The sequence below is a fragment of the Alosa sapidissima genome, chromosome 13 (genome assembly GCF_018492685.1).
Source record: "Alosa sapidissima isolate fAloSap1 chromosome 13, fAloSap1.pri, whole genome shotgun sequence".
In the NCBI taxonomy this organism is placed as follows: Eukaryota; Metazoa; Chordata; class Actinopteri; order Clupeiformes; family Clupeidae; genus Alosa; species Alosa sapidissima.
This window is the reverse complement of record NC_055969.1, coordinates 9,657,784-9,681,353: the sequence shown is the minus strand read 5'-3', so window position 1 is coordinate 9,681,353 and position 23,570 is coordinate 9,657,784. Positions and strand designations below refer to the sequence as shown.

The window sequence follows — 23,570 nt, the reverse complement described above, 5'->3', positions numbered from 1 at the left end:
GATGAAAACTTGGCCAAAAAAAGAACTGTGATCAAATACCACTATGCCCAAAACACAGCCACAAAAACATCACAAATCATGAAAATACACACGGTACCCAAATTGGTCAGGGATTGCTTTAAACACCACGAAAAAAATGTAAACACCATGGACACAGTGACAATGACATGAGGATGATCACAACACAAATTTGTCATCATTGACTACCTAGACATCCTGTTGCAATGGGTGTTTCCACTGTAACTGTTTTTCAGAAGCTGCTGCAGGGTTGGCAATGGCACCTCATAACGTGTGTTCCTGATTGGCAAAACATAAAACATACACAAATGTACAAAATCGTTTACTTTGACACAGACAGTGGCCTCTGTCTGAAGTCTCTGGTCAGGAATTTCTTTATCTCATAGTTGAGATTTATTTAAGGACACTATGTATTTCTGTATGCAAAGTTAAGTCCATAAGCTTTAGTAGATCATCCCTGCATAATTCAGGAGAGGTGCAGTCCTAGAGTACAGGCCTAGACTTCACTGGCTCTGGACTGACTAGGGTTGGAAGACGTGTGGGGAATTTGAATGATGACTTTGGCTTCAAGCAAACTGTCTTTGATTATGAGAGGAGAAAATTTAAAAGGAGTACCAAACCATTTCCATATGCTGTAAAATGGATATACATGTACAGTAGGTTAGTGTGTGTGTGTGTTTTGTGTGTGTGTGTGTTTTGTGTGCACTCTATTATGACTGGGTTAGACAAACAAATAAATCAAATCTGGATACTAACTTGTATCCCAAACGTTTTGTTTTGACGTCAGTCTAAAGCAGTAACAATGGCAATAACATGTTTAATAATTAGCCACCTCGTATCTGCTAGCAGCTGTTACAGTTGCAATGAATCTGTCCAGTAATTGCGATCAAGGAAGGTATGTGCAATGCCTCTCCATCACCACAAGGCAACACTGTGGTCGGTTTTTAATTAACCAATAAATGATGCTCTTATGTTCAGTGAGCCGAATGAAAACCGTATACTGTCAAAACATCAAATTAGTTTTGCAAATGAACCTATGAATCAAATAGGCTTCATTAAGTCCGATAAAATCTTCCCAAACTCAACACGTCTTCAGGGAAAATGAGAATGTGGTACTTGAGGCCATGTCCTGGGAAACTCTTTTATCCCAGAAACTTAATTCTAAGCATCCCTAGACAATGAAAAATTGCCTGGATCTATTTTTGTCCACGTATACAGTTCATTTTAAGGAAATATTTTCACTGGAGCAAAATAACAATAATCAACTCTTATCTTAAACCACTAACACCAGAAAGGTTGACCACATTCCCATAGAAAATCCCTCATCTCAAATTTAGACTGTGATTCCTGTCCAAAAGACACTCTGGTTACTAACTGAAGAAAGAAGGCAAACAAACTTTGAAGTCATTGCTGCAATCCCCTTTGTGTCCATCTATTGCTTCTCTACTGGCAGCAAACTGACAGGTTTCAAGAAACTTCTGGACCGCCTTCCATAATCAGGGCGATTTTCCTGATCCTCTTTATTTCTTTCTCTTTTTTTTTTTTTTTTTGGTTGGCAGGTCACCCAGAAAGGATACAGGCATAGATACGATCTATAGTCTGTTAAAATGCATTAATGCATCCAAGGCACGGTCACATTATCGCGGATGTTCTGTGTCTGAGTGTATTTGCGCAGTGCAGAGTGAATGAGTGACCTAGATCAAATTAATTTTGGAATGCGACATAAAAAAGTATGTTGGTGACATCTGAGCAGCACTCATTACATGAAGCAATGAGGAATTCTGCCAATGTCCACCACTGTGCCTCCTAACATAAAAGCACTAGATTTAAATGAGGAGACTGCTGTGTGAATAATTACACCAGAAATATCTGTATAACGTATGTGTATAACCATATATGCACCTCTTCAACTAGGCTGGGTGAACCCAGCCTGATCTGCCGGCGATTTCTTTTTCGCCCTGCAGCTCAGGCTGGAAACCTGTGCATCTTTTTCTGCAATTTTGCCGGGACCAATCACAAGCTGGCCTATCCACCTGCTGCGCTATTGGCCTACTGGTCAGATTGGTGAATGACTATCCAATTGCGTACAGTCATTTGAACTATGCCCGTTGATCACGCCTCTTGTGCAGTAGAAAATACATAACGCACTCCCCAGACCAATGTTCAATCTTAAAAGATTGAGCTTAGTCTGGTGAAAGCCAGACTACCTCTTCAACTGCTCATTAACACACACACATTTCTAATTCACCAATCACATGGCAGCAACTCAGTGCATTTAGGCATGTAGACATGGTCAAGACGATCTGCTGAAGTTCAAACAGAGCCTCAGGGGGAGGAAAGGTGATTTAAGTTTGTATTTCAGAAACTGCTGATCTAATGGGTTTCTCATGCACAGCTATCTTTAGAATTTCCAGAGAATGGTTCGAAAAAAAGAGAAAACATCCAGTAGGCGGCAGTTCTGCGGCTGAAAACGCCATGTTTATGGACGCCAGAGGTCAGAGTTTGGTGGCGATGTCTCCATATCGAAATGTTTTCTCTTGCTCAGGCGTATTTCATTTCTACGGCGATACAGGATGTGGCTTGGTCTGCTGAGTCTTGATTTCTGTTGTGACATTTGAATAGTAGGGTCAGAATTTGGTATGAACAACATGAGCATGGATCCATCCTGCCTAGCAACAACAGTTCAGGAAGGTGTAATGGTGTAGGGGATATTTTCTTGGCACACTTTGGGGCTCTTAGTACTACAGACTACCTGAGTTTTGTTGCTGACGATGTCCATCTCTTTATGACCACAGTGTACCGATCTTCATATGGCTACCTCCAGCAGGATAATAAACCATATCACAAAGCTGGAATAATCTCAAAATGGAAGCTGGAAGAAATGTTAAGTTCTGCCAGGAAGACTCAATATGTCATTCATTCATTACTTTCGACCAATCACCAGTCTGCATCAGTCTTTATAATGACATTGCTTTGCACCTGCCTGCAGCTTTTAGGTGCCAATTTTTCGATGTTCCCACTCTTCCTCCACCTAACCACCACCAGTTTGGCCTTGTCCAGCTGTCCAGAGGGTAGGCTCCGCCCCTGCCGTCTCATTCCAGCAGGATCTGCAAGGGTCTGCACACTCAGTGACCTGGACCGAGGATGGGGCCTATGCCAAAGACTCTCATTGTTGCTTATGTCTTTTGTAAATCCTTTAATGAATTAAAACATGTGTTACCTTTCATTGTACTTCCCCGAGTCTTTGTGGTAGAACTGGTTTCTTGAACATGACCGTGAGTTCACTGTACTCAAATGGCCTCCAGTCACCAGATCTGAATCCAATAGAGCACCGTTTGTGGTGTGGGTTGTGGTGGAACGGGAAATTCGCATCATGGATGTGCACCAACTTCATGATGGCATCATGTCAATATGGACCAAAATCTCAAAGGAATGTGTCCAGCACTTTTTTTAATCAATGCCATCAATAATTAAGGCAGTTCTAAAGACAAAGGGGGGGTCCAAACCGGTACTAGCAAAGTGTACCAAATAGAGTGACCAGTGAGTGTATGCAGCTGTATAGACTTTAGATTATTTGCTCTATTCGCTGTGTTAGCTGTCGCTGCAATTTCAACATGGTCCAGCATGTAGTAACCTGTGCAGAGACCTCTAAAGAAAAGGTCTTCCCTGCTTGAGTGAGAGCCACATGCTGAACAGCAGGCATGGACTCCTGATGGACTTACTAGCAAAACATGCTAAAGACATTGGTCATGCCATTCTTAATGTTAACTGCCCTGTGGTGGGCCAATCCAATTTGGTAAGCCTGGAGTCTCCGAGAGAGGTCAGTGTATTTGCTTTGAAACGGCCTCTTGAGGCAATTTAAAAATTCCACAAACAACAACAAACAAACAGAATGACAGAATGAATCTTTCCCCTTTAATTTATGAAACTACTACCAGTTGGCATAAGAAAAATATAAGAGGACACTTTCAGAGGATGGGAATTGGAAAAAACATTGGTGTAGTTTGGTCCTTTGGTTAGTTTGACATGGGTGGAAAGTATGGGGGGGCATGTTTGTGTATAAACACAGAAACTTTGGTTGGTTTGGCTGTGTGATGGCTTGGGGTAATTTAAAGTCCAGCACCAAAGGCATGGAATCGGGAGCAAATTCCCCTCCACTGACTCACATTGATCTCACAAGAGGATTGTACTGGTGAGTGTTTTTGTAAGATGAGGTCCAAAAATGGTTTATTGTAGCAGAGCTTTTTTTGCCTATCTTACATAATAAAACCAGGGATCCCTTGTGGATAAAAATTCATACCGGGGTAGTCAGAGTTTGGAAGGTTACATAAATAAAATCAAAATCGGCATCTTCTGATTAGATTCTGCCAAATGCCAGAATTATCTGGCCGAATCTGATTCGGCAAACATGGCCATGATTTAATTTCACCATCTGCTCTGCAGTGCCCAGTGCAGAACAGACTTCATTTCAGCAGAGCATCAGAGGGAAATAGACTGGGAGTTGTCCAGAGTGGATCCCCATTGCTGGCCAAACTGACACTACAGTGGTAAGCACTCAAAGCGACGTTTGGCCGGCATTGCCGAGGAATGCTTTCGTCATCTTGTCATGCCCTAATCAATCGTGGCCGCTGAGAGAGACAAGTGAGGTCGAGCCGCATATTTCCATGCTGTTGCAAATTATTTGTACATACAGAGTGTGTCTCAACAATATACACTGAGAGTGTGGCGAAGCAAAAGCACCAACTTCTGGACTGAAGGATTGCCGTTTTTACCAGAGGTTGGCACGGGACCGCTAGAGAAGGCCTGTGGAATTCTCAGCCTCTGTGCCACAGCAACTGCAAAGTCACTTCAGTGCCTCCAACTAAACCTCTCTTTCTGTATCTGATAGACTCACACAGACACAGCGATATGCAATGAAAAGAACTAGAGAGTGAGGGAAGTACATTTATGGAGAGTCTAGGGGGCCTATTTTAGCGATCTAAAACGCATGCGAATAGCTTAATTAAATTTAGTGCGTTGTCCAGTCCACATTGGGAGTAGTTTTGTTATAAAACGTTATCAAACGTCGGGCGGATGGCGCAACAAGGCGTTCCTATGTTTCTTAATCAGTCATGGGTGTGTTTTGGGCATAACATCGTTTAAACCAATGAGAATGACATCTGTCATTCCCTTTAACAGCAAGCAGTGCAACTTCAAACAGTGCATAGGTATTTTGATAGTCGTGATGCATTTGAAGGAATCTGCTTGCACGCAAGACCATATGGAACAGGTATTCCACTAAACCAAGCTTTACTAAAACCTAGCAGAGTATAGCCTACACACATCTGCACTCGTCTATTATTTCAACTCATTGGCAAATTATATACTGTATATGACCGTTATATACAGTTAATTACTTTCACTATTGACACAATGGGTTACCATCGAAAACATAGCCTGAAAAAAGCCAAACTTACCCTAATAATGTTCGAATGACTGAATAAAAAACCTAAGGACATTTATCCTGCAGAGGAGTTGCTGCTTACATCTCGTGATAGTTCGTCTTCAGCTGTGCTTCATATGTGCCTCTCACCTCTCGCCCAATCACTTTTATCCACCATTACTAATGTGGAAATGATGGTGAGTAGCTACTCATTGTGAGATGTATTTTGTAATATCTTTATCATAATTACAGTATGTTTCCCATTGTAATTGTGTAATTTGTAATGTTTTGCATGGATATGCCTTGGTGCGCGTTTCTGTGGATGAGAGAAACAGGGTGCGTTGTGCACCCGCCCATACTGGCGCACATACTGTTGATAACGCGCTCTTGAAATAACATATGAACAACTCGCCAAAGAATTTCTGACCAGGTTTCTCTTGGTCAGTGGTGTAATGATTTTTAGATGGTGTAAGATGGCAATTTCGTGCGCCAGAACACCTTCTGCCACACCCCTGTGTGCAAAGCTTGATAAAGGTACAGCGCATGGCGAAAAATCCGAGAGTAAGATAGGAATAAACTTTGCTTCGGAATAATAATCCGCTTTGCGTTGCGAAAATAGGGCCCTAGATGTCCAATGTCTGCATGCAGAAAGACTTCTCAAAAACATAAGCCTGAGCCAGAAGAAATGGACTCTAACACAAAGAGTTCTGAATTAGAAATGTAAAATGTTTTTACTGGTTGATTTAAATATTCAATTGAATATATCAGTGTTATGCCTATTAAAATGAACTCCTACTTGGACCAAAATATTGTAATTCCTGCAGCTAAAGAAGCCCTGTCAATATCCCTATAATCAATATTCAATACTCAATATTTGCATTGCAATGGTTGAAACATTGAATATGTACTTTGTCACTGCAGACAGACAATTAGACCAAACCTTATGACTTTCAATCATAATCTTTCTCACAGGAAGAACCTTGCAAGGCCTATGAATTATAGATGGTTCAGCAGTGTTTTTGCATGCTTAATTCAACCTTAGACGGTCAAAGGATGTAAAAGCACGTTTTGTGCCCAGCTGAATGTCCTCAAAATTGAGCACTTACAAAACCTGTTCATATGTTATGCACTTAAGGAAATCTTAAAGGATACCTGCATGAGCCAAGCTATACAGAACATAGAGTTTATCAGTGCAATTTCATAAATATAATGAAATAAGTGAAAACTTTCAAATGAGCTTAAAAATCACTGTTGTACTGAAAGAAATGAAACTGCCTTAAGGTACCCTGAGTAATTCTAGACTATTTGTATCTATTCGGCAAGTTCACAAAGTCCTCCTCTATATTAAGACAATGCGAGATAACATCAGTAATCCGCTTCAACGGGCCTAGCCTCCATTTATGAGTTACACTCATGCCCAGTGTCCGGTAATACTCCCCAGATGTCAAATCCAGTCTTGCACGAGCGAACCCCCTCCCTCATTTTTCGAGCATTCTAAAAACAGACCTAATGGCGTTTGCCCTCTTTAAACAAAGCATGCAAAAAACGTCACAACAACTGGCCTACATCGAAATAATGGGGTTGACCTTTGAACCGCTGAAGTAGAAACATTTGTGTCCACTTCAAAATATTTTAACAGTTCCTCAAGTGTCATTTCAACATTCAGGCCCCAGAACAGAGACAAGGACATACTCCATAAGTGCGGAAATACACGGAAGGTTTGCAGATTGTGTTGATTATGTCTGCCCAACAATGGTCAACAATGTTATAACATATCATTTTAATGAAGTAAACATCTAAACTAAAAAGACAGATCCAGTTCATCTGCCATACTTGGTGCTGACTCTAGGGTGATAGTGCTAAGAGCTGGGGGTGGGTTGGGGGTGGGGGGCAGGAGGGTATGAAGTTAGATTTAAATTGTGTTTACAATTTTACAAGTTTCTATTTACATTTTAAAATCAACATAATGTCTGAAGCTAAGCCTTGCCAAATAGACCCTGAAAATAGTATTTTATACTTTCATATAATCAAATTACAAGAAAGAAAATATAGCTTCAAACATCTAACATGCTAAACAATGGATAACCTTAATGGATATAGATTATTTTGGCTCACTTTGGAGAGGCACAGTTCCCTCATCCCTGAGGAATACGACACAGCATGCGCACTAAGAGATCGCAAACAGAGATGTCTGTCAGAACTCGTTAAACATTGCGCATACACACTCTTGCACTAATAAGTACTGGTCAGGGTGAAATAATCCAGCCAAATCCCCCCCCCCCCCCCCCCCCGATTAAAAAAATACTACAAGCACAATTCCAATAATAATTTCTGACAAATGTGCCAGTGTTGCCTGCTGGACAAATGAAAGCTGATGTTATCAGGCCCAAGGGTTATTGAATGTGCATGTTTGCCATCTCCCTGGCTTACTGGCTTGGCTTTATTTGAAGATATTAAGAAAAAAATAGAAAAGAATACCTTAGCTGATTGAGGTCACTGAAAAAGAGCTATTATTATTATTATTAGATTGAGGTGTCTTTTTGTGTTACCTTTATCACCTTCAGTGCAATGATCCAGTCCAGACAAGATTATCAATACTGTTTCGTTGACACAATCTTAGAGACCATTTCTGAGTTAGTCAAGATACTGTCTATGTTTTCTGCCAGAAACGGGTATATGCCAAGACACTGAGTATGTCACCAAGAACAGCAACAAGTAGATTCTGAAGTAAAAGTAGAAGTAAAAAATCTGAGATTTATACAAAGGCTTTGCTTTGCATCATAAAACACAGGTTTTATTTAACTAACTTGCAAGGACTTGCAAACTGAATGTATTCTAGCCTTCTAACACTCACTGTTCTGGTCAAAAATGACCAATTTACACATTCCCTGTACCATAAATGTGGCATTTTTCATCAGATTGCCTCAAGACCTTATGATATCCTTCACAAAAGGCTTTTGAACACATACACTTTATTGTGACTACTTTCTTCGAATTTTGAGTGATTTTTTCAACTTGGGAACACTTTTTTTGTTTTATGACCAAACAAAATATAAATATAATATAAAAATGACGCTATAGGAAATGAATGGGAAAGAGTGCAATTTTCATCCAGGAGATAAAAGACATCTCCTCACACGCACACTTCTACAACTTACCACCAATGTTCCTACACACATGCATGCACGAACACACACAGAAGCACACACACGCACACACAGACACACATACACACACATGTACATATGTACACACACACACACACACACACACACACACACACACACACACACACACACACACACACACACACACACTCAGTTCATGTTGCCACTTGTGCGTGTGAACCACCAATGCTCGCACACATATGCATTCACGCACATACAGAAACAAACCCACACACACACACACACACACACACACACATACACACACACACACACACACAAACACACAGTTCATGTTGTCAGTTCATGTTGTCATGTTGTCATGTTGCCACTTGTGCATGTGAACCACCAATGCTCGTACACACATGCATGCACGCACACACAGAAACACACCACCCCCCCCCCCCCCCCACACACACACACAAACAGACACACACACATACTGTACACACACATGTACACACACACACATACACACACACACACAGTTCATGTTGTCAGTTCATGTTGTCATGTTGCCACTTATACATGTGAACCACCAGTGTTCGCACATATACAGTATGCATTCACGCACATACAGAAACGCACACACCCACATGCACACATATACACCCATTCTCTCTCTCTTTTTCTCTCTCTCTCTCTTTCACACACACACACACACACACACAGTTCATGTTGTCATGTTGCCACTTATACATGTGAACCACCAGTGTTCGCACACATATGCATTCAAGCACATACAAAAACACACACACCCACACCCACACACACATGTTGTAGATGTTAATGTTCTAATATGGTTCTTTTTACAATAAATGTTCTATTAAATAATACTTTTTGTCATGGTATTGGTATTTAAGAGCAGTTAAAGCTGTCCGGTCAAATTTGACCGTGAACTGTAAATTAAGCGGGGTAGCAATGAACAGTGTTTAAAGGCTAGTCTCAAATTGTCTGTTTGAAAAACGTGCTGTGCAAATGACTGAGTAAATTGTTTGTGTTTGTGTTTGTGTTTGTGTGTTCTTGTGCGTGTCAGCGTTTCAAACTCCCATGACCCCTGCACTGAAATGGCAACAACCTGAGATAGGAGGATTTTGAGAGATTAACCCTGTCCCATTTATGCCCCAAAATGGCAACATCCCTTTTATCAGTTACAGTATGGATTAAATAGGATATTTTTCAAATGCTTCCTGCTCACCAACTGCAGATAACTCCACATGCGATTTGTTCCTTAGCTACAGTGTCCATGGTGATGAGCACCAATGAGCCCACCAATGACTGAGAGACAGGTCTAAATGCCAAGCTCATCTTTAGCCGTAGTGTCAGCAAATAAATACAGCTTTTAAAGGCTTTTATGAATACAGTAGCAATATTAAGACACATTGAAAACAGCCACCCAACCTTTGGCAAGCAGAGTAAACATATCTGCTGATACAGCAAAATAACTGACTGATATAGGTGTGCCTCTGTGTACTTCAGTAGACCAGAAAACTGTGTAGGAGATTTGTCCACAGACACAAACAGAAAGAATATGTCTTTACCACTTTGTGTGGTAACAGACAAAATAACAGATTGCTTCAGAGTACTTTTATAGAAAAAAAAAACAGACAAAAAATACTTCCCACAACCAATGTCTGAGATTAGTTAACAACCGCATTTAACTGTGTTCTGCTAAGACTGTTTGTGTAAGGATTGCTAAAGCATTACCATGGATCAAATCAATCCCCCTTCTAATGCCTGGCCATGTCCTTACAATTAATGAAAAAGTACATTGCAAAATCAATACAGCACATCATCTCTGCACAATTGCAGGTCTGCCGTTTGCCTAGCTAAACAGAGAGAGGCATATCTATGAGACTCCACTGTGTGGGATTTGGAATAGACTTAAAAACCATGAAGTAAAAATATATATATTTATATCCTGCCATCCCACGCGCCCCCATGTTTACTGCCTTCATTCATTAATGCAAAATGAATGCTGAATGAATCACTGATTATTTATGTCAAATCCCTCCAAGAATGTTGGGCTGTTTATTATAATAAGGGTTTCATTATTGAACTAGGTCACCACAGTGGTGAATTTGCCTGAAATATACCAGAGCCACAGTGTCGCACCTCCTGGTGTAATCGCTTAATATCCTGAAAAGTTAACAAAGAATGTCATTAATAGCGTTCAGAGACCACTGGGATTTATACCTGAGATCTTGCTTTCCTATCTTTTTTTCTACCCATCATTTGTCTGTTTGTTGTCTGAGTTGCGGAGTTAAAGGCAAACTTTACTTCAGAGTTACTTCAGACTCTTACCGTGTTTGGCTACAAAGGTTGCTAACCAGCGTTCAAACCAGCACACTTAGATCAGTATAATTATCAGAAGGGTTCAAAGATAAAGTGCACTGGACTAACTGAGAAAGATGCCAGAACAAATTCAAATACACTCTGAGCTTCGTCTGGTTCCCAGGCCTGAGGGGAGGAAGGAGTGCATGGACAAAGGTGCACTGAACGCACCCATTGGTCAGGAGGGGAGATTTCTGACTTTATATGGAGCTGCCATGGAATGGCCAGCAGCTTACTCATTGAGTGTCCTTGTAACAGACATGGGAAGACTCATGTTATGGTCTGGGAGGTATGCGTCGATTCATAAGTGTGTGTGTGGTTGTGTCGTGACACGAGGGAGCATGTTTGTTGGACACATTTTCAGAGTGAGTCATTCGAAGGGATTTAAATGCACTGTAGGGCTTATGGAGAAACAAAAGGCTCCGCTCAAACACAGACCAAAATGCAGGGTTTCACACGATAATCAAGAGTCCAAAGTCCAAATTCTCACAATTTTAGAAAAACATTTCTCCTCAGATGCCACTTTGAAACGTGACTTTGTTCCTATTCATGCCTGGGCTGAGGAGGCACACACTCACGGGACAGACCAATTCTGGCTCCGCTTGGCCAGAACATCACATTCTTACAAGGCTTGTCCAACACACTTTGGGCTTAGGGAGGATAGGCGTGCACTCACACACACAAAAAAAAGAATCCACCTGTCACTGCAGGCAGCATTCTGACAAAAGCCTTTACGTTTGGAAACAGGCTGATATTGAAAGAAGAGACATGGAGGAGATGGGGAAAGGAGGGGAAGAGAGAGAAAGAATGACAATAAGATTAAGAGACCCAGAAGAGGAGAATGCAATCACAGCCATCTGACAGTCAATCGATGGGCTAAAAAGTGAGCACGCATATGTAAAATTGCTGGAAAGTTTCGGAGCGTGTGATTTGGTATGCGTCTCCTGGAACGAGGCCAATGGTGTCAACACAACTTTAACCTCGCACTGCGTTTTTCTTGCACATGCTGTTCCAGACCACACAGATTACTTCCATCAGCTGTCAGTCTTCACGCCGCTCAGCATCTCAAACCAGCCTTCACACACAACGCAATTTGTTTCAAAATATGAAATACAATACACTAAAAACCATGAGACGTAAATGTGTTCTGTGGTGTTTTTTTAATTAAGCATCCCACTAACGATAGCCACTTATTAATGACAAAAAAGATTATTCTGCAGTTAATCTGCAGCATCACACACTGGGATTGTCATGACCCTGATGGCAGTGATCAGCGTACCACTCTGCACTCTGTTGTGTTTAAGAGTGTGTGAATAATAGGCATATCTGGACTTCCATAAAAAAGCCAAAACACGCATTTAGGCTTTTGGGGGTGCAGGTGCAGCCACTTTTGAAACAATTAAATGCATCATGCACTCCAGTTCGGCTGGCGAAAAGCAGAGCACTCACAACTCTCCAAGGGTGGGGATATGCACCGCTTGTCAAACCTTTTCTCGTCCAAAAAAATGTCTGTATCTATTTTCTTTCAAATAAATGTGGATATTTTATTCAGATGCTCCAAACTAGACAAAGTGAGCATCTTATATTCAGTCTGTAACGACACAACCTTGATGCTATCACCCTGCAAGCACAAAAACTCAGACGGACTTCAGAAAAGGACCATCAGACGTTTCTGGTTGTCTACATATCCAAAACATATAACCCTAGACAACCTGGCCCAATTATATTTTGTCTTAAATTTCCAGGGATTTAGTTAATATCCAGGGAAATATCCAAATGTGAATGCTAATTATACCAGAAAATATACTTTAAAAGAGGACCAGCTCTCCAGCGTGCAGTTCCCTACTGGTATAAAGGTAACCAGACCAGGGGTTGTCACCTTAAAACGCAGACTGTTCTGAGCGAGACATGGATCAACAAGTATAGCTCCACCACAAAAAAAAGGAAAAACAATGGACAAGATCTCAAACATTAATCTAAATATAATGACCTATTTTAGCATGGCCAATGCCGCTGAACACATCAACAGACATATTAACACACAATCCGGAACGATTTGCCGACGGCTTCTATTCTAGTTTCAGTAATTAAATTCAGAGCGGAAAAAAGCAACATCTGCTTTGTGTCTGGGACTCTTTTACACGCACAGACATTAGGGTGGCTCTAATACTATTTGTTTTTTCACTTCCTGTTCGACACATTCTGGGGTTTTCAGCTGTGCCCAATAAAAAACACGGCGTGGCGCGTCAAACGCTGACTGCCATATATGAAATGTTCTTTTCCATAAATGAGTTAAAAGAAAACACATGCGGGCACAGGGCTAGTTTAGCGAAGTTAAGTAAAGCTAAAAAACCATAAACATAAAATGCGGAGGAGCGTAAGGAGAGAAAAAAAGCCCACAAACAGCATTGGAACAAAAGAGCAAAGGCGAGACACACCCACTAAAATAACATGTAAAACTACTGTTCCCCACCTTAAAGGGGGGCACCAAACCGCCGAGAACAACCTCATTAGCACATAAATAATACAACAGCAGTCAGTCAGTCAGAAAGGCCGCAACATGAAGTCACACTGTTATAACAAAAATAGCAACACAGTGACATGCCACTCATTGTGTTGTTTTTATGTGTGTGTGTGTGTGTGTGTGTGTGTGTGTGTGTGTGTGTGTGTGTGTGTGTGTGTGCGCAAAGTTGGTCTTCTGTTTCTTAACTCATCCATTAGGATGAGTGTTTTGTTTTGGAGTGGCTTGGGGAGGGATGTGGGGAAAGTGAGGTTACGGTGATGTCAGCCCTCCATGGGCCATTTCTGAAGAGCTAGAAGGGAGAAAAAGGCCCAAGATTTGACATGTGGGGCCCTCTGTCCAGCGGCACTTCAAAACAGACACCAAGCACCAGACAAAAGGTGAAAAAAGACAATGAATCCAATAGAAATTCAAATTCTCCCTGTGCTTTCTCATGCAGTAACCTATTCACCATGACATTCCTTGGTAGCATAAATTAAAGAATATTAATGCTTTCATGCACTTGATTGTTCCCTGATTTTATTATATTAAATTAGCTGTTCCATACCGCTAATAATAATGATTGAATCAGCAGATGGTTTATGTTATAATGATGTTATATGCTTTGAAAATGAATGCAGCGCTTTTATGAGTGCATTACACACTCACTCAGAGGGGCCCTGTTTATAGCCTGAGAAAGACGATATTGCATTTATTAAACATTTCTGCGAACTACAGTTATTTTCCTTTTCATCTTATTTTACATTGACTATATACACAAGAACATGTAAGAGCATGTCTATAAGTTATACCAGATGACCTAGCCTCCAGCATCTCTTTTTAAAAGCCCAGAAAAAAAACCTCTCCCAAAAACCTAATTTTTCCAATGACAGACAAAGATGATCCTGAGGCCCACAGATAAGCTGTGAAGGCAGGGGGAAGGTAATCCCCCCCGTCCCAATTTTCTTCCCAAAATTCATATCTTTTTTACAGGGGGCCAGACGGGACGCTGAATTCCACCACCACCACACACACCACCCACCACCGCCTGAGCTTACCTGAGAGCGATGGTCGTGCCATTGGCCGAGCCTGAGTGCGCTCGTGAGGGCCCGTAGCTGCCCTGGCGCACGTACCGCTCGTCCCCGCAGCACAGGATCATGAGGAAGGCCCGGCGGAAGGCCCGGTTCAGGAAGGCGTAGAGGAACGGGTTGAGTCCCGAGTTCACATAGCCCAGCCACAGCCACGCGGTCCACATCTGCCAGGGGACCGTGTACTGGATGAACGGGTCCACCACGTTGGTGACGAAGAAGGGCGCCCAGCACAGACAGAAGCAGCCCATGATGACCGCCAGCGTCTTGGCCGCCTTGGTCTCGATCTTGATGCGGCTGCTGCTGGAGCCGCCGTGCGTCTCCGACGAGGAGCCCCCTCCACCCCCGGCGCTGCTCAGGTACTCCGGGGCGGAGCCGGCGCGTTGGAGGGTGCCGATCTGCCGGGCGTGCTCCATGGCCGTCACGTAGATGCGCTGGTAGGCCAGCACCATCAGGCCCAGCGGCACGTAGAAGGCCACGGCCGAGCAGATGAGAGCGTACGGACGGTTGACCAGGAACACGCAGTACGTCTCGTTGGTACTGCTGAACTTCCTCTGCTCGATCTTTATGGCCGAAACACAAGAGATGGAGAGAGTCCGCAGAGAGAAAAAAACAGCCAGCTGGTAAACAAAGTTCAAACTATTCTCCTTTCCAAGATCAGATAAGAAATTACTTTTTCGAGCCCAATTGTCTGCGAATTAGTAATGATGCAGCTCTATTCCACTTCATGTTTCACATCATCCTTTTCTTTAAGAGGGCTCGAGTGTGATCTGAAAGCTCTTGGTGGACAAAAGAAATTTCCGAGAAAAGCATACCGTGCAATCTATAAATATTTACCATCACTGTAATTGGTTTCAACAAACACAAATTACTTTAAGCAGTTGGGCCTGAACTTTGCACTCGTGAACTGAGCTTGCCTCGGCAACTCCCCGTGCCATTCTGGACCTAACGTTCACAGTGTCAAAACATTCAACACTTCAACGCGTGAGAAGTCTGCTATACATCCAGTCAGCTTCCAGATCGAGGCAATCGTGTCCTTAAATGGGCATTTGCTCTTTTTTTGCACTGTGGTTTTAGGTTCAAGTCAACAGGACATGTTGGGGAAATAAATCATGCGACTGAATCATGCGTGACACAGTATTAATAATAAGTAGGCCTAGAGTAAAGGGGACTGTTTTGTCAGTGTCTATTGTCTTGGCCTTCAAGTGATCTAAATCAAAAGCAGACCTCAGAGGCTAAAATATGCAGTGCAAATATGAGAATATTTTCTCAGATTAATAGACTGATGATGTGTTGATATTAAGGGCCTGAAAATAGACAAGATAGGCTTCATGTAAGGCTTGGTATATCCTGTGTCCGAAGCCAAAGGTTCATCGGAAGACACTGTATCATACTGTATCAGTAAGCGACATAGTTCTCTATTTGGCAAACGTTTAAACATGAGAGCAATTTTAAAGTTCATTTCAAGTCACACTACACATCAAAGCCAGCTATTTCAGATTCTTTGTAGAGATTAAGATATAATGTTATGTAGAGTTTGTAATAGGCCCGTCTCAGGGTTTCCTCCAAAACATACACAACCTGTAGCCTACTCACAATGTCCTCGATGCCGATAACGTTCCAGCTTTGCATGATGGGAAGGAAAGAGATGAAGGAGGGGATCACCCAGCATCCTCCCAGCATCAGAGTCACCCTCAACGGGGTCATTTTGTTCCTGTAGACCAGCGGCTGACAGCAAATGGCATAGTACCTGCAGCCAGAGTCACAACAAGCCCGGGAGATATGTTACAATAGCCAAAAATACAGTTAATAATCACAAGCCACGCAAGCAGCTTTAATCTGGGATTCACTGACAACAGTGAGTTATCCTCTCAGCTTTACGTAACTGAGTTTAGATGAGATTTGATTGACATCCATCAAACAAATCACTAATCTAGTTATGCAATTTCATTTTTTAAGAGGTGCGTTTGTCAAACATTTATTATACAGTACCTCTGATTTAAAAATGTAAACAAAACTCCTTACTTAGATGAACAAAATCATTTCCAACACTCATTTGTCATGTGACTTCACGAAGAGAGAATGAGAAAGACCAAAAAGGAACCGCTCTTCAGATCAAATTAGCGGATTATATGTATGTGTGTGTGTGTGTGTGTGTGTGTGTGTGTGTGTGTGTGTGTGCGTGCGTGTGTGTTTGCATGATTTTGAAGTCTGCCCTTCAAAAAGAAAACCAACCTCCACCATCTCCTCAACCATGGAGCTACAGAGAGACTCACTCTGTGGGATTCATGATTGAAAGATTCCAAAATGATGCCCCAGTGTGTAATCACTAGAGGAGCATCCATTAGGACTGGCATTGAGTTAGCACTTGGTTTTGCTGTTGGAATGTGAATTGTGAATAATGCAAAATCGATTAAGGGCAAAATGCATAACAAAGGCAACAGAGGGAAGCAATCTGTGTATACATACAGTAGTAATGGCAAGATATAATAATGAGCTCCTTAAAAGCGTTGTTGGCAGTTGCATATAAAAGAGGAGCCTAAGCAGGGAAATGATGTGTGTATATTTCAGCCTAGTGTTGGATATGAAACAGAATGCTTGGACTGACTGTCAGTGTTATTAAGCAACCATTAAATAATCAGAGCGTGGAGGGTGGCTCTAAAGAAATATGATGCAACAACCTCATCAGATGTTGATTGCCACATTGTGAGGCTGCCCACAACGAAATGGCGGGCCGTTGAACGAAAGCAGACCCTCAGATGTGACATTTCCCAGGCTCGCAAATATCTGATCTATGTTGCGAATGCATTAATTATGAAGATGAGTCAGGGTATGAACACCATGATGGCAACAGAAACAGAAATTAGGGTCTGATGGTGAGACAGCTGTCTCGTGGCATTTGGGGAGGTTGATTTTTTTTCATTAACCTTTGGGCCTTTTTTCATCAGAGATCTGCACTCCCAGATAATATGCTGATAGGAGCACATCAACCTTTTCTATGTGTACAGACAAAAAGTGCTTTACAACCAGCTGTGTGTTACCATACACCGCATACAATGCCGTGTTTACATTTATGATGGTTAAGCAGACAAGACACGTAATGGTAAAGTAGTATATCCTACTGCTTGCCATATGTTTCCTAGAAACAACAATTAGCTAAAAATGTCATCCTTGATGTTATAAACGTAACTGTCTTTAACCTCTGCCATGACAAATTATTGTATTACATATATATAAATAAGAACTTATTTATAAAATGTTTTTGACTTAGCTTTTCTGATATTATGCCCTGATATTACGCCCAGAGCAGCATGCATGTAATCTAATGTAATATGATAATATTCATGTTTCAGCAGGATTCCCTCAGGGATCAGTCGTTATTATGTTACATGTTACGTTTGGATGTTGCATAATATGGCACGTGGCAGTTTGCTCCAGGTCTTAGTGCATCAGACGCACACACAAAAATCACGCTCACTTCTCACTAAGCTTGTTTAATTCTTCAGGTTTTCCTGTCCCATCGTTCATGCAACCGGATTGAAATGCAAAGATCTTCCAGGCCAGGCCCTTGGAGCGGAATATGTGTGATTCAATATGCCCTCAGACTAATTCTGATGGCAAAGGGGCACACTGACTTTAGCCCTGAACATTCTGATGGCAAAGTGGCACACTGACTTTAGCCCTGAAGCTTTTCAGTATATGCCATGAAAAGCCTCCTTGTATTCCACATTGCACTAGGGCAGGCTGTGAGCAAAAAGTTGTGTGGAGTTCATTCAAATCCACTGCCCAAGATACTACACAACATTTTAATCTACTTATACAATTATTTATGATTATGATTACAATGTTTATGTTTACAAAGTATGATTTATCACCATTAGTATTTTATTTTCAGTAGTGCATGTTTTGGAGAGAATGTTTCATGGCTTAATGCTGTTTCTCATGCTCACCTGTCCAGCGCTATGCAGCACAGGTGCAGTATAGACGCTGTGGTGAGCAGCACGTCCAAGGATGTCCGAATGAGACAAAAGGTCTCGCCATACCTCCACTGGCCTGTGGTCAACTCGATGGCAGCGAATGGCATGACCAGAAGAGCGACTAAGAGATCCGCGAAAGCCAGCGACACAATGAAGTAGTTGGTCTTCTTTTTCCTGCGGACGTACAAAGAATAGTTTTCTATAGCAGTTTAACTCTTCCCATCATGCAGCTGGCCATGTCTCTGCATTAGTCATGTTAAAAATGATAACTTGATTGAACTTTTACAGTAATTTTTCCAGTTATTGGTGGAATGGGTTGTAAATTTGGCTTGATTTTCCCCTTGGGGATCAATAAAGTATCTATCTATCTATCTATCTATCTATCTATCTATCTATCTATCTATCTATCTATCTATCTATCTCTCTCTCTATCTAAATCAAAAGATGATTATACGGATAGTCAGCTGTTTTCATCAGAATTTGAAACTGGAGGCATGTTCAGACTTCAGATGTGAAGAGCCTTGTATTTGGGTTCTGACTTTCCCACTGTTCAATTCTTGTTCGTGTTTTGAAGCAACCTTATATTTTTGGCAGAGAACAAGCCCTTTTTCTATTGAAACAAGCTAAACATTGTTGATGCCATAATTTGTCAAAGATCATGACAGACAAAAAGGGGATCCAGAGGTTCAGATACAAGTCCAGAAGGGTGTGACGTCACGTCAATACAGGGTGTCTCACATCAGATGACCCAGAATCCAGCCAAAAACTCACATTTGGAGATATCAGATGACAGACATACGAGCTCAGGAGGTATACCAGCTCATCTCAACATTTAACTGGCATGTTTCCACTGATTGTGACTACAGTGAATTAGCTACAGTGAAAGAAAACATCGGTTGGAGTTCAGACTTTTGGATGGTCATGAACATCTGACTCACCACAGGATAAATTGCACTCCAAATCATTGTGATTTAGAACATCTGCAAAAACGGTACATAACATTATATCTTAAGTAAGTGGTGAACAGGCACAAAACCCAGCCCAAAGGTCTTCAGCAAGCTGGAGTAATGGAAGAGGGCTCAGTAAAGATAGTTCTGGTGGTTACACAAAATGAAATGGCCAAAAGCAATGCAAGGTTCTCTAGGAAGTTTCACAGAAGTGAAGGCATCTTTTGGCCATCGGCCGTGCGATGATCAAGTACATTCAATTCTCTTTCTTCATGTTGCACCATTAGTTATGGACATGGCCTTCCAGCACTTGGGTGCACCCAAATCCCTGAGCCTGTGAGCAGGCACAAAGGTCACTGTGGCCAGGAAAACTCAGCTCAGAAGGGGTGTGTGTGTGTACATCTTTCAATGGCTAACCCGGAAGGTTCCAGAACACTGACCAACCACCACCACCACAGGAGATGTCCCGGAATTAAGAGTGGTAAAATATGAATGATACCTCTTAGTTGCTGACCCTGCAGTGGTGTCCAGCTGAACTCTCAGCTACTGGAGCATTTACTCAAACATGTTTCTTATTATGATTTGGGACACGTTTATATTTTTAACACAAAATTCCAGTATTCTTACAGAGAACCACTGAGGTTGACTAATGCCATATGGCATTATTTCTTCCATCTCATAACAAATAAATAAATTATCCACTGTAATGTTTACTGTCCGTTTTTAGAAGGGGCTTTCTTTTCTGATTAGTGGAAAAGAAGAAGGAAATGTCATGGGTTGGCAAACACTCAGATGAGAGCAAGCGTCTCTCTAGAATAAGTAAATCATTTGATTTCTCTTCATTCGTCACACAAACGTACAGGCTTTACTGAGTAAGGGGGCATTATTGTGACAAGTACTTAAGAGGCATCAATCCAAGCACTTGATAATGACAACCAGCTGTAAGAAATTGCAGGCCATTCCACCCCGAAATGGGCATTCAAATCAGAAATAATTCAATAAGAATATCCACACCAGCCAAGTAGCCTGCTTATCATTAGAAACAGCAATCCACACCCATGGCTGCACCCACCTACACTTGAATCACTCCATTGTCTGCTTTTGTCACGCTCTGTATTGTCTGATCAGATCCAGTGGACTTGGACATGAGACTAGCGTAGCATACATTAGCGTGTATCCCAAGTGTGCCTCCTTAATAATTACATTCCCCAACCACATTAGTGCTCTCCCAGTTCCACTTGTTTTTCCTCTTCCTAATGCACACAGGAGAGAGATGGGTTTGCGCAACGAAAGTGAGGGAGGGAGAGGTGGGGAAAAAAATGTTCATTTCCTCACAGACCTCCACCGGGTCCACCGGGACACGGATCTCACAGATGTATATGAACACAATGTAAATGTTTACTTGGGGCGAACGAGAATGTCTGCACAGGCTTAAGGTCTCTAGTGGTGGGGAACGTAAATCTTTAAATAGGAGCTTTAACGAGTTGCTACACACTGTGCATATGGAGTAATTTACAACACTTTGAAATGATTGAAAATATTGTTTGTTGGATTCTGTCACGATTAGTGCACGTGTTATTATTAACCCAGTGTGTTACAAAAAAGCTTTTGCTGTGATAAAACTGTAGCGTGTGTTGCTGTAACAAAGACCCCATTCAAATCCCTATATTATTTTAAAATAGGTTTGCTATGAGCTTTTAATACACTTTAATGTAAACATAAATGAAAGCCTGATATTGTGATCTTATAAGCTCAATCGCCTACACAGTGTCCTGTCACTTGCCTTACCGTAGCTGTCTGTCTTTGCAAAGGGCCACCATGACCAGGAGGTTCCCCAGGACCGTCATAACGATGATGACCGCCAGGAAGAGGGTAAGGATAATCCTCTCCAGAGAGTTCAAAACATTAGTGGTGTCCACCAGGTCATCAACTGAACTGCAAACAAAAGCTGAATGTTTCCTTGAACTCATTATAACCGTAACCGCCATGTCATTATCAATAGTTCCCTAAAACCATTAATAGGGCTTTTCAGGAATTACCACGCCATATATTTCCTTTTTATAACTGTCTACAAGGGTAGGAGTAACAAGGGCAATACCATGTGTCTGACATGTTAACCCTCATCTTTCTATTAAGCTACCTTCATGACCTTGCATAATAGACCATGCATATGGTATCCATATGTCACAGTGACAGGTATTACACAGAGATTGTGAATTATTCATCCCCGAGTGGTGACAGATCTGGCTCAAAGGTTGTGGTTATGCATCGCCTGTTTCCGGTGCTTACTCCTCAGCTGGGTCTGGTTGTGTGGCCATCACTGGAAACCGTCATCAGTGCTGGTCAGATGGGACACCTCTACATGACTCTCCACATCAGGCGGCCTGGAGATGAGTAGAGAGGGAACAGAGTAGAGAGGGAGAGGAGAGAGAGAGAGGGAGAGAGAGAAAGAGGGTGAGCGTGATTGGAAGACTAAATCTCTAACAACGACTGTCTCTCTCTCTCTCTCTCTCTGACTGTCTGCACACATAAGACAGAGAGAGAGAGAGAGAGAGTGAGTGGGTGACTGTAACACCTGTTTGTCTGTAACAGACTGTTTGTCTCTCACTGAGTACATGTATGACTCCACCAACTCGCCTGTCAGTGGTCTTGAGGGTTATTATCCACACAGGGACAGTAGCAGAAGCTGTGTTTAATCACCACACCATTCCACGAAGTACAGAACCCCTCATGGCGCCCGGATCAATCTCCCACGATTCCCTCTCGAGGGGTTAGCAGGATGGGTCCGTCAATAATAAATTTGTGCAACTGGGTGTCGGGAGGCTCCGTGCGACTCTGGATGTTGCGCAGGGGCCTCTGGTAATCACCACATCCTTAATTTGGTTTCGGCATTCTCTTGCCCCTGGTGATAATGAATGCAAACTCCTGTTTTTCTCTTTTTAGAAAGCTCTGGCTTCCTGGAAATGAGATTCCTGGAAGTAGTACATCAAGATGACAACCCTTCAGATAAGGTGGCTTTAGTCCACACACATGAATGCCCTGCTCGCGAGTGTGGAAGAGAATTTTATCTGCAGCCAGAGGGTTTTTTTTTTTGTGAGAGCGACGCACAGATAATGATAACTACTGGGTGTATATCAAACATGATTATGATATACAGCTTCCCTTCCTTAAGGAGCACAGGGACTCAGCGCATTTGAATACCATGAATGACAGTCACAATGCCAAAGCGAATGACTCACTGTTCTTAGTAATGTTAACAAGCGTCCTTTGGTTGTTTTTTGGTTGGATATTCTAGGTATTCTTATTATTCTATGTATTGTATTCATTTTGCCTGACACATGTAATCTTCCACACACTCACTCTCTGTCAATTTATCTATGTCACTCTCTCTCTCTTTCTCTGTATCTCTCTCTCTCTCAGCCTCTCTCTCTCTCTGACAGTACCTAATATAGCTTACTCCTTGGAGACAGGGGTCAGAGAGCAACTCCTTCCATCAGAGGGTCCACCCTGTCCTCCACCCCTGACCCCACCTCCTCCTGAGAGAGCTCACACCTTTCCTCCTAGGCTCGTGGGCCCCGCTGAGACAGAGGTGTTTCGCGGCTCCGGAAGGGTAAATAAATGCGACGTGTGATATGTTTGCCCAGATGGGAGCCGCCTCGTTCCAGCGCCTACATGGACACCTCCACGCATGTATTCCTTCTTTCTCACCACACATGCTTCCTCCTCCACCACTACCTCCACCACTCCATGTGAACTCATCGCTGTGCCTCGGAGATGAGACGGGGTGCAAACAGTCAAACATCACATGAGCGGAAAATTCTTTGCAATTTCATGGGCTGTTTTGTGCAGTGGAAATGGACTTAGACGGTAAAACGACCTGTTAGTGCCGGTCTGCAAATAGCCCTTGTCAAGCTCAATACCATTACTTAGGTAGCCCTATTGTAGGCTACATATATGTTATGGCAGTGATGATTACCATCATCTGTGCTCTAAAGCCATCAGAATTAAAAACAGAAAACTCTCCTACAAATATTCGAAAATCTGAGTTATTAGTCAGTGTTTCCACAGGCTATAAGAAATTATTTAAATATGGCAATGTGACATTAAACACTTGACT

General features: G+C 42.1%; 1 protein-coding gene across 2 annotated transcripts in view; it reads right to left on the bottom strand.

The window, feature by feature from the left end:
* si:dkey-247m21.3 (5-hydroxytryptamine receptor 4) overlaps nucleotides 1-23,570 on the bottom strand; it is a 29,247-nt gene that overhangs the window by 1,533 nt on the left and 4,144 nt on the right. Inside the window, exons 2-7 of one of the 2 annotated variants that reach the window (XM_042059389.1) lie at nucleotides 21,743-21,837; nucleotides 21,242-21,388; nucleotides 18,480-18,680; nucleotides 16,126-16,279; nucleotides 14,500-15,092; nucleotides 208-297 (exon numbers count right to left, since the gene is read on the bottom strand). In XM_042059389.1, coding sequence (XP_041915323.1) covers nucleotides 208-297; nucleotides 14,500-15,092; nucleotides 16,126-16,279; nucleotides 18,480-18,680; nucleotides 21,242-21,388; nucleotides 21,743-21,771 — 1,214 coding nt within the window. In that variant the 5' untranslated portion in view covers nucleotides 21,772-21,837. The remainder of the gene's footprint in view (nucleotides 1-207; nucleotides 298-14,499; nucleotides 15,093-16,125; nucleotides 16,280-18,479; nucleotides 18,681-21,241; nucleotides 21,389-21,742; nucleotides 21,838-23,570) is intronic. The other variant, XM_042059388.1, reaches the window with a different exon arrangement.